This window comes from Malus sylvestris, chromosome 1, assembly GCF_916048215.2.
Source record: "Malus sylvestris chromosome 1, drMalSylv7.2, whole genome shotgun sequence".
In the NCBI taxonomy this organism is placed as follows: domain Eukaryota; kingdom Viridiplantae; phylum Streptophyta; class Magnoliopsida; order Rosales; family Rosaceae; genus Malus; species Malus sylvestris.
In genome coordinates this window covers 8479410-8491301 of record NC_062260.1, presented here as the reverse complement: position 1 = coordinate 8491301, position 11892 = coordinate 8479410, and the positions used below count along the sequence as shown (strand labels likewise).

Below are 11892 nucleotides of genomic sequence, written 5' to 3'. Positions count from 1 at the left end.
TATTATTATTCTTCAGTTAAATATACCGACAACACGTTATTAACACACTTTTGACGTTGCGTTAAAGAGAGTATGTCCATCTTTAATAAGGGAAGTGTTACGCTTCAACCATTCTTATTATGGTTCACTTATTATAACAAAGGTTCTAGATTTCTTCATAGACTCATATTCCCAAGTTGGGGTTTCTTCAGAGGTTCTAGATGAACCAGCCTTATCAACTCCAATCCAAGCACATCTTTAATCCACATGAAATTGAGCGCTTACACCCTTCACCACCTCCTTCTCTGTGCCTCTCTTTCCCCGCCCATACAACCCTCAATCTTCTACAAAAACACACCCACTGAATTGAAAAAATTAAAGGTACATGATTTACCAACTCCCAATTAATCCACATTGAAATCGAACCCTTCTGCCCTTCACCAGCTCTTTTTCTGCCTTTCTTTCCGTGCGAAGGAAACCCTTTATCCCCTCCCTCACCAACAAAAACACACTCACTGAACAAAAAATAAAGGGTAAATTACATAATACCCCCTCAGGTTTGAGGTCTATTACAACCTCATACAACATCTTTAAAATGTTTCACTTTCATACCTCACCTACTATTTTATTTAAATATAGTACCTCTGTTACATTTTCCATTCATTGATCCGTTAAAAGCTGACGTACCTGCCACATTTATGCCACGTGGCTACCAAATTTATGCCACGTGAAAAAAAAATTAATTAAAGAAAAGTAAAAAAAAACAAAAACGCAAAAAACCATCCATTCCCCTCCCCTTCCCTGCAACCCCCACCCCTCTCCTCCACTCTGTTCACCTCCCCCAACCGATCCTTCACCAAACCCATTTCGTCCCTCTCGCCGTCCTCCACCATCAACTTGCCTCTGTTGCCTGCACCCGTCCACCATAACTCCCGCAAGCAAAATTTGGAAGCCACCATTGAAACCGCATCCGCACCTTCGCACACCTCCGCCTCTTCAAGTGGGTCGAGCGATTTGGGTTGTTCAAGCACGACCGGGAGAAGGGGAATTTTTTGGGTGGGTAATGGGGTATGGGAGAAGAGGGTGAGTGATGGGTGGGGAAGACCAAAGGGGTGGGCGATGGGTGGGGAAGACGGATGCGACGTGTGGATCAACGAGAATCGGTTCAAGATCGTGAGGCAGCTCGGGGAAGGTAGGTTCACCTATGTATTTTTTATTAAGGAGGTGGTCGCCGATTCCTCCGCCTCTAGTGGTGGCGGCCTCACCAATAAATTTAAGGATCCCTCTCACGTCTCAGGTGATTCAATTTATGGGGTTTGTTGATTTTTTTGATGTGTTTGTGAGAATTTGGGATTTGGGTAGTGATCTGTTTTGGAATTTTGTGATTTGGGTTGCACTAATTTGAATTGAAAATGGTTGAAGTTTGTATCTTTGAGGAATTAGTGATCTGGGTCATTTGGATATAAGAATCTGAAATTATTGGTTTTGATTCTCTGAGATGGGGAGCAATGGGTAATGAGGATGGGAGAAGGGTTGGGCTCGGGTCGGGAAGACGATGGGGATTTCTGGGTTTATTTTTTATTTTTTATAATTTTTCTTTAATTATTTATTTTAATATTTTAAATTTTTTGTTATGTGTTTAGCCACGTGGCACAAATGTGGCAGCCACATCAACACAAATAGGGACCCTATATTTGCCACATCATCATTTAACAGTTTACTTAACGGATTTTCTAACGGATGTATGAAATTGAAATAAAATGATAAGTAAATGTATGAAAGTGAAATGTTTTGAAGATGTTGTATGCGATTGTAATAGACCCCAATCCTGAGTGGGTACAGTGTAATTTACCCAAAAATAAAGGTATAAGATCACCAAGTCACAGTCGTAGCGCATCTTTAATCCACCTCAAGTCCATTCCTCACCCCAACTCCTCCTCTCTGCCTCTCGTTCCCTGTCTCCAATGAAAGATACCCACTGAGTAAAAAAAATTCAAATTTTTTTAATTACACTGGGTCACAGCAACCCAGTTCTACTCGTGAGCTCGTCCCTTCTCAGCCTTTAGATCATCGTCCGTACGGATAGTCTGCACGCTTTGTCTGCACATTAGACACGCCCTTAAAGAGATTGTGATCTCTAATTGGGTATCATCTACAATTTTATTACAATAAAGCCCACCTTTAATTAAGGGGTGTGCTATCCACACACCCCTTTTTACTTCTCCCACATCTCTTGTTAATTTTTGTCCTTTGATCTTCTTTAATTCATGCGATTCGACAGCCGAAAATTAAAAGGGTGTGAGAGAATTAAAAGGGTGTGAGAGAAGTAAAAAGGGGTGTGTGGATATCACACTCCTTAATTAATTGCAAAAACCTTCCTCAGAGCCTCAGATCCTCAGATCCTTGTGTGTTGACAATCATCTACCACAATGTGTATGCCCCATCATTATTCATGATTTTAAGGATTAATTAGATAAAAACAAAATCCTTGATTAAAAATAAAAGGATAAAAACAAATTCCAAGCATCTGTAAGTTCGCTAATTTATCTCAAAAAATACTAATCAAATACAAAACAATTACAACAACAAAATATTTTTCCATTAAGTGAAGTTGGCAGAGTCAAATACAAAACAATTAATCTCAAAATTATAACACGCCCGGGTCAAGTACAATCATACAAAATTATAGTCCTCATTTAGCTACTCAAATGACATTAAAAATCCCAAGAAAAATTACAGCAAACTTTCTGTTAGTCAACAGAAAACATCGGAAACACTGTGCCTTGTTTCTTCTCTTTTTCCCAAGTATATATTGAAAACACAAAACAAGAAAAGAAACACAACCAAACTATTCATTCTCGACAAGAACTTTTGGACCTTGATCTGGATTGAAAACTATTACGTCAACTCTACTCTGAGAAAAATCTTCATGAACTCGTATACAAGATAACTTATAGCAGCTGACGGTAAAACCTGATGAGCACATGAGAAAAAGGTCAAGAAACTTCACCGTAAACCTGATAGAATGACAAAAGGGCTCGACATAAGATGTGTTCTCATCTAAACAATCGTCAGAGTACCATACCTGCAATAGGCTTGGTGTTAATCCTGCATAAAGAGCAGGTACACCTCCTTGCTCAACAATTTTCACACAAGTTGCAAAAGCACTTAACTTAGTTGCCCGAACTTGCATTTGAAGGTGTCTCCTCACAACTTCAAATGGATATGTAGCAGCTTCAGAACAAGCACCGGCAATTGCCCCATATAGTAATGTTCGAACGGGATCCAACTCCAGTTGTTCCATAGCATTCAGTTTATCACCTTCTTGTTTCATGTGTTGGATCCTTTTCCTCCCTTCAGGTGAATGCAGATAAGCTGATTTCAGTATATCATAAACACCGTAGAAAACTGCACCTGAAGGTGCCATGCTCACAATCGAGGGTAGTAAACCCTTGTAAAGCGAAAAGAACCCTTCAGTTTGGATCATGTGGCGGAAAGCACCAATTACACCACCCAAGGCTTCTCCACCAGGTGCTACCATCTTTGTCCTGATCTGAAAGAATTGACATTTTAGAATAGGACTTGGGCCAATTTTTAAGTGCAAGCAATAGAATTCAGCCTATGCACACTCTTACAGTGTGACCTATAAAAGTGTGGGTCATGGACGATCAATCCTATTCTGCACATTGAACTACAAAGTTGAAGAAGAAATAATTTGAACACAAATTAAGAGAGAAACCAGGAAAAAAGTGCTTACGAGATGAAATCAGCTGAACCAAATAACAGTAGAAGGTTGCAACATACCGTGTCCATAGGTAAGCAGAGCAAAGTGGCTGTAATTCCAGCCGCAGCACCAGCAAGAAACCTCTCGTAATTTGTGGACTCCTCATTCCGAGACAATTTCATCAGATGATTTCTGTAAGTATCGTAAGCGTAGAAATTGATAGCCTTAAAGGGTGCCGTGCGAAGAATATTGACAAAATTTCCTTTCCAAAATCCCTTCAGCCCTTGAGAAGCTGCAATCGTCCTGATGAGCTCAAAAAGGTTCTTCTGTTCACCTCGAACTATATATTCCAGCTTTAGCCTCTCAAGAGGAGCAACAAACGTCCTAAGAAAAAAGAAAACACCAAGAAGTTTCTTTTGAGTCCTGGAGAAGCATATGATGTACCATTAATCAAATTAAAGCATAACAAATGATTCAGAACCAAAATCAATCGAAAAGAGAAATGGACGATCCATCTTTAGTTGCTTCAAAATCACAAGATAAGAGAAACTGACAATTGGGTTTTTGTTTTCCATTTATAGACCAACTCCAATGGAGTCATATAAATTCAGTTTTTAGTCCAAAGTTTGCCCACAATGCATGTATCTCTAACGGTCGAGAATATCCAACAAAGGGTCATACAAATTTTGTTTTTAGTGCAAAGTTTTTGTTCAAATATCCACACAAAATCCAAACCACATCACAAAAATTTATTTGATCGGAATTTGTAATCAAATCAAAAAATTTCTCTTTATTTGGAGGATCAAAAACTTCAAAATCACCATTCATTTGTAAAAAAAAAAAAAAAGAAGCTTGTTTTCATATGACAATGTCTTAGAGTTTTAGTCAAAATAGATTGTAAAAGAAAATTTGCGTGATGGCAAAGAGTTTGAGTACTTGACATGGATTTATTGATAAATTTTAGTTTTGATGTTAATTTCATTTGTGTTTAATGATAATTATATGAAAGGGCTAAAAAAATAATTCATATTTAAAATTTAAGTGAAGTTATAATGATTCAAATAAAATTTTCCTAAAAGTTTTTTGAGTCCATTTGAGTAAGCTTAAAAATACAAAAATCATGATCTAAGGCCATCTCCAACCGAAGGGTCTAGAGGGCCAGAGGGCTAAAAATACAACGAAAATCGTCTCCAATCGAGAGCTAGGCCAGAGGACTCGTGAAATCTGAGAGGGCCCCATAGAATCTGAAAGGGCCAAAGGGCTGGCCAGAAAAACCATTAATCTTGTCGGTTATAACCGACAGGAATGCTTCAAAAGAAATTTGAATCCAACGGCTAGCTGGCGCCAGTTACTGTTGGATTCAATTTTTTTTTTTGGCCTTTTTTTTTTAAATTCTCAAAAATTCTGATTTTTTTTCCTATAAATACCTAAACCATTCATTCACCATTCCTCACAAAGTTTTCACCATTCCTACACCATTTCAATTCTCATAATTTCTTTCCTCTTTCAAAAATCTATCCTTCAATTTTTTCAATAATTTTCAAATGACCTCGTTGTTTTTAAATTTAAGTTAATGTTGTTTTTAAATTTAATTTGTAGTTTTTAAATTCAAGTTAATGTTGTTGTTAAATTTAATTTGTAGTTTTTAAATTTAATTCGTCGTTTTTAAATTTAAGTTGTAGTTTTTAAATTTAAGTTGTTGTTGAATTTGAATTTAAGTTGTTGTAGTTTTTAAATTTAAATAATAAATTATGTTTGGTCCTTTGGCCCTCGGTTGGAGACGGTTTTTTGTGACAAGATTAAAACGAGCCCTATGACCCTTTGGCTCTCGGTTGAAGACAGAGACAAATATAACCTTATACTGTTCATTAAAATATTAAGGGAAATTTTATTTAAACCCAATTATCTTATCTTCAAACCAAACTTAAATATTTTTGCCATTAAATTCTCCATTTTGCCCCGACGTTATTTAGAAAGTAAAAATAAATTAAAAGAACATGAACCCACATATATGCCCACCACTTTTCAGCATCTTCTTCACTGATGCCGGCGTGAATCTTTTGTTGCCGGCGTCTTTTAACCACCTCCTCCTTCGTATTATCTCCCTCCTTATTTGTCCTTCTCCCTCCTCTATTTCTCACACTCTTCAATCATAATGCCGATATCGGAGGCCTACAAGCATAGTCGAAGCTACGTGAGGGCGAGGAGTGGTAGCGGCCCCTCCCTTCGTCGGAAAACATGCCTAGGACCGCTTCGATTGAAACTTGCACATGTGATGTGTCGTGGTAGTCCTTGGCTGAGAAGGAGCTCCTTCTTGCAACTTCCATGTCAGGGCGTTTGGCATACGTCGTCGAGTCCGTACAAATGGAGACCAAAAGCCGTACGTCGACTAGTGTGGTGCTTTTCCTGCCGTTCAATTACTTGAAGCTACTTTTGCCGCAACTCATTCAAATAGTCGGAGACGTGAAGATCAAGAGCAAGAAGCTGAAGCACAATGCTTGATAATGCAAAGGATACCCAGATTGAGAAAACCCAAGGGTAGAACCTCCTCTCTAGTTACAAGTTTCCGAGTGGTATAGAGCCGGCAATGCGGAGAACCACAAATGTCTATGGCCGAGAAGGGATGGCGGAGTCTTTGACGAGGAAGGTGTTGAGCTGAAGAGGGATCATTTATCTCGTATGAATAGTTCGAAGTCAAAACTTGTGGAAACTAAATGATATGCCATATAAGGTGGTTGTGACGCTAAAAGAATTTGACTTGAAGTTGCCACGGAGAATTGTCGCTGAATCTTCAGTGGGGTTTGAGGTGGAAAAGAACGACTGGTTGTGGAAAGAGATTTCAATTTTGTTTATTTCTTTTTTTCAGTTTTAATCAAAGGGTAAATTAGGAATTTTAAGAAAATATTTTTTGTATTAGATGTGGAAAGAGGTTGAATGGGCTCTAATAAAATTTCCTAAATATTAATATCTAAAACGATCATGTGACTAGCCCTTGAATGGGCTCTAATAAAATTTCCTAAATATTAAACACGGGAATGGGAGAAAGCATAATGTAATTCTATTGTCAATCTAAAAGCGTCAAGTAATTCACAAACAAATACAACTCATTCGGGTTTTAGAGTGATCGAACCTTGAAACCATAGCAGCAACAGCTCCAGACCAAAGATGCTTGGTGGTGTTCATAGCACCCGATCCCTTCCGTGCAGTCTCACCCTCACCCTCGAACACCGCCACAATGGCGGCCTCCTCCTCCGAGGACGAAAAGCTTTTATCCCCATTTTGCCCCAGGACTTGTCCTGATTCCCGAACATACCTTTCCTCACCACCATCCCCTTCACTCCCCCTTATCGACAAGCTTACAGACAAAAACAACCCGCCGCCACCACCTCCTCCTCTTAAACCTTCAAAACGCAGTGTCTTGTGGCAGTGGCGCCTTAAACAACAGGCCGAACCCGAACCGGAAAGCAAACGGGTACGGTGAGAAATCAAAGAAAGGAAGGACGGAGGGATGGTGTTGCTGGGGTGCAGGAACAGTCCTCCGAGGGAGATCGGATCGGGATCGGACGGGTAGGAATTGATGAAACGGGTGAGGAGGTTGAAGCTGGAGTGGTCGGGTGGGAGCATTTCCGGGGACGTGAAAACGGCGTCGTAGAAGGGTGGAGGAGCGTGGGAACTAACGACATTTAGGGGTTAATAAGAGAGTGGGGAAGAGAAGAGGGGGAAGAAGGAAGCTTGAAGAGGACGAGAGAGAGAGAATGTTTGTAATTGTTGTGGGAAATGAAGGCGACGGGTGGGAATTTTGAATTGGTGAGGGGTGAAGGGTGAAGGGTGAAGGGTGATGGTGGATTTGGTGCTTGGTTTCCATCGCCTTCACTTCATTTCAGTATCTCTGGTTTGGATGATTGCTTGATTGAACCCTTTCTGTTTGGATTCCACCAACCTCCAAACCTCCAAATACTTGCTCCCTTTCCTTCCAAACGATCAAATAATTGGCCTTATGCGGTGGAGTGTGGACCTTGCGTGCGGACCAAAATCTGACGGCTGAGATTGGGCGAGCTCACGCGTAGAACCGGGTAATCTGCTACATCGAACTGGTCAAAATCAGTCTCCTCTCCGTTGTCCTTCCTTTCCTTTTTCTGCAGATCACTCCATCAACAAATTCTTTGTCAAATTCCCCCCCCAGCGAGTCGGGAGTGCTGAGCGTGAAGAGCAGCGGCACTTTTTCAAGGAGAAAGATAGGATATTTTGTCACTAAGAAGAAGATTGAGAGCTCTTCAAGCAAGCAGCAGATTAATTTTTCACCCATGTCAAATATTTGATTATTTTTTTGAATTTTTTAACTTTTTGACCTTAAAGTTCTGTTCTTTGGATTGGTTTTTCAATTGGGTGACTTGGGTTTGAGGGGTTGTGAATTGATTTAGCTGTTTTTGATGGACTATGAGATGTTTTACTGACTCGCTATAGAGCCTAAGCTAAAGTCCCAAGAGCAACATTCTGGCCACCACCTCCTGGGACAACCAGGTATGTATGTATGTAGCCTTACCTTCTGTTTGGTTGCTAAGAAAGTTTTTCTATAGGATTGGATCGGATTCAATTTCTGTCATCAGACTACCAGGCAATGTAATATATGATTAGGATTCACGTATAATTATTTACTACAGTATGCTTATTGCTTATGTATATGTATGTATGATTCATAGGAACTGAAGTATATACACCATTGGATTGAATTTATAATTTCTTTTCTTATCTGTGCAACCAAACAGAGATTATTGGTAGGATTAAGTAATGAATGCTGGGAGATACACCAGAGTGGACAAAATCTTGCTAGTGTGGCTAAAGCATCAATACCCCATGACCAACCGGTAATGTCTCTCTCTCTCTCTCTCTCTCTCTCTCTCTCTCTCTCTCATGAAACTAGTTTGGTAGTCAAATTATTTTGTTTCGCAACTCTGAATTCCAACATATTGTGGAATTAAGGATACATCCATACGCAACAATGTGTTAACCATAGTTTTTAATTATAACTAGGGTATGAATTAGAAATATCCGTTGAGTTTATAAATGCTAGATGGCCTGCCTTTGCTTATAGAATTTGAACTTGGACTTTTTACCACTCTACTGGGCCCTGGCAGAGCTAGGGGAGTTTACATCCAGCCGTGGCCCTCTGATATGATTCATAACTTCTGCTCTTCATAGCGACTTAGCGTTATTCTGGTTGAATATTAAACAAACAATAGTTTTGCTGTTTGTTTCTAGATATATTACTCAGGAATCGAGATAAGAGTAGTTTTACGCAATACTCAATATAACAAAAAAAAAAAAAAAACAGTGAGAAATAGATTGGACGCAAAATGTTTTTACGGTTACAATTGGATGCACAATTTTGTTTAGATATAAAACAGTACAATCTCTGTGTAGAAGCACAATTGCTTTTAGAATTGTTATATGTTGTTGATTTTAAGCAAGTAATTTTTGTATTGTTATTCTACGATCTCGTTTAAAAAGATAAGAGTCCTTTCAATGAGGATCACCACTATTTCAAAGTTTTACTATACACATACATATGTTTGTGCATGCACAAGTATGTGATTTAATTTGAGATCACATTAGATCAATGTATGTCAATTAGGGACATTCTGTGATATAACTGGGTAGGATATATGTCTATCTATATAGGTTTTGTGCTCAACTTGGAAGGATGATGGATCTACTGTGTTCTCTGGTGGCTGTGACGAGCAAGTTAAGAGTGGCCTTTGGCTGGTAACCAACCAGTGACCGTTACATACATGATGCACCCATAAAAGAGGTTGCTTGGGATCCCGGAGGAAATGAACTACTTAGTCACAGGAAACTGGGACAAGACTACGAAGTAAGTAAAACATACATGTTTTTATCTAGTTTGAGCTATCTGACTTTGTACACCAGAAATTTTAGTGGGAGTCCTGTTGTGTAAATTTCAGCAAGCTATGGTTGTGTAAATTTCCATACACACTTGCTTAACTTTCTTATAAGGATTGGACTTTCTATTTTGCAGATTAGAGACACTCAGTAATTGATCTTGGATATTGGATGTTTGTTTTGAATAGAGCTAATAAACTACCATAGTTTTGTCTAGTGTTACAGGACTTGTGTAAAGTTGTACGTGGGCGAATGAGACATGTGAAATGTTTGTTACTTTGGCGTAAAACAAGTGATACATTTTTCTGATAGTTTATGCAAGCCTTCAATGACATCTGAGGAAGAAGGATGGAAGAGAGAGGAGGCACGACACAGGTGTAAGCTATTAAAATTACAGGGTATACTCCCAGGTAGTTCGATCGCAAGCCTTATCTACATTAATTTTGATGAGTGGTCTTTGAGGGGCTTTGCAAGTGATGGTTCTCTGTCCTGCAGGCCTATGGAGAGATAGGAAGATTGATTGTACTGATGCAATGTCCTATACAAGCTTGGTGCCCTATCGTTGAAAATAGCCGAGCATTGCTCTTTCGACATTAATTCGGGAAGGTTAGATGCTACCGGTTAATTAGCCAAAGAAGAAGCCAGCAGTCTAGAGACACCATAGTTGGAGTTGGCCCAGGAATAATCATCAAAGGCAGAGGGTGAGTGCGATCGGTGACGAGCAAATAATTGCTGGGAATTTGAAGCATGTCATAGGGTAAGTGGGCACCGCCAACGCCATCAATTTGAAGCAAATAGAACGAAATTACGTACCATGTAATTATTCTCGATATTCCGATGTCAAGACACAACTCACAAGTCGGACGAGTCACTGAAATAGTTAGAAAAACCCGTCACCCTCCTTCTCTCATGTTTCAACTACTTTTTTGTCTCATTGTCCGTGCCAAGCCTCTTTTATTTCTGCTTTAAGCTGCACGAGCACCACAATGCTAAGTGAGGACAAATATCTAGCAAATAGTTAAGGGCTTGTTATGTGCTTCTACCAGGAAGCACTTTAAGTGTTTTTTTCAGGATTTACTTACATTTCTACTGAGGAGGATTGGTTTCCAAAACATTTTCACCAAAAGCACTTTAAGTCACTTTAAAAGCACATCCAAACAAGTTCTAAAACCTCACACAAGATATTCACCTTTTGCTCAAGGTTTAAATATTAAAATGCCCTCCATCTTTTTTGATATGTCCTTACATGTATGCCTACATGTTTTCGCTTTTGTGGTTGCATCTCGGAATTAAAATTTAAACGACGTGAATTAGTTCAATTGCTCACACCAGTAAAGTGGTTACTCAATAAGTTAGACAAATCGTTGATTAATTAGCGACCGAAAGCGACAAATTGATTGGCCATTTGTAAAAAAAGTGGGGAACTTGCACTTAGTTTAGGTATATGTTGAACAAGATGGTAGTGATATTGTTCTTTGTTCGGAAGAAAGAAGATGAGTGAGTGATTGGTGAAGAGAAGATTGTTTATTCAAAAACTATCTTGGATGTGCAGCAATATATTCTCAAGTTCTTTCTACGTAATTAAAAATTTACAAATGGTAAATTCTTTTGATATATACATTTGACTTGAATTTGGTCATTTAATAAATGTAATCAATATAATCACTATCTTTAGGCCTAGTCCAACCCTCGACCTAAAATTCAAATTTTAGGTTCTAAACTTATTCCAACTCGCTCCAATTCCTTGTGCCAAATATGAATTTTAACAAAAAACTCATTTCTAAAGCAAATTTAGGCCAAAATTCCCTCAGGGTTAATAGGCTGGCTCATCATATATATGTGTCGATGCATAAAATCAGTGGGGACTTTGGTACAATATAAAATGTTAAGTTTATGACCTTCACTAGATTGCTCTGGTCACTAATGTGAATAAGTATGTAAATGGATAGAGATAGGGAAGCAAACACAAGATGTACGTGGTTCATCCAGATTGGCTACGTCCACGGAGTAGAGGAGTTCTCATTAATTGCGAAGGGTTTACACAAGTACTTAGGTTCAAGCTCTCCTTTAGTGAGTACAAGTGAATGATTTAGTACAAATGACATTAGGAAATATTGTGAGAGAATGATCTCTATTTATAGAAGAGAGTTTCTAGTTTCATTCTGACATTGACACGTGTCGTGTTGTGATTGGCTTCTGATGTTGACACATGTCGCGCTATGATTGACTTCTGATGTCGACACGTGTCGCGCTGTGATTGGCCTTCTAGTTGGAGGGAAACTCTTCTG

The 11892-nt window shown here is 38.9% G+C and overlaps 1 protein-coding gene and 1 long non-coding RNA gene across 5 annotated transcripts; one reads left to right on the top strand and one right to left on the bottom strand.

The window, feature by feature from the left end:
- Positions 1-2556: 2556 nt before the first annotated feature.
- On the bottom strand, positions 2557-7880 carry LOC126626840 (probable mitochondrial adenine nucleotide transporter BTL3). Its single transcript, XM_050296245.1, has 4 exons — positions 6834-7880; positions 3784-4087; positions 3065-3532; positions 2557-2952 (listed from the first exon to the last, which is right to left on the bottom strand). Exons 1-4 carry the CDS (start codon positions 7325-7327, stop codon positions 2878-2880), a joined length of 1341 nt encoding a protein of 446 aa, XP_050152202.1. The 5' UTR covers positions 7328-7880; the 3' UTR covers positions 2557-2877.
- Positions 7647-10505, top strand: LOC126626885 (uncharacterized). Of its 4 annotated transcripts, XR_007624805.1 has the most exons (6): positions 7647-7776; positions 7887-8224; positions 8470-8568; positions 9383-9575; positions 9812-10014; positions 10100-10505. It is a non-coding gene; the product is annotated as an uncharacterized LOC126626885 (long non-coding RNA). The 4 variants fall into 4 exon arrangements; XR_007624803.1 differs by lacking the exon at positions 7647-7776 and having other exon boundaries at positions 7945-8224; positions 9830-10014; XR_007624804.1 differs by lacking the exon at positions 7647-7776 and having other exon boundaries at positions 7945-8224; positions 9822-10014.
- The last annotated feature ends 1387 nt before the right edge of the window (positions 10506-11892 follow it).

Bases quoted from the DNA above. Each gene is read 5' to 3' on its own strand.
- LOC126626840 (XM_050296245.1), bottom strand. From the start codon at position 7,327: ATGCTCCCACCCGACCACTCCAGCTTCAACCTCCTCACCCGTTTCATC. The intron at 4,088-6,833 runs GTTCGATCACTC...CTTTTTTCTTAG, and splicing joins GTTGCTGCTATGGTTTCAAG to GACGTTTGTTGCTCCTCTTG. The intron at 3,533-3,783 runs GTATGTTGCAAC...CAATTCTTTCAG, and splicing joins TCTGCTTACCTATGGACACG to ATCAGGACAAAGATGGTAGC.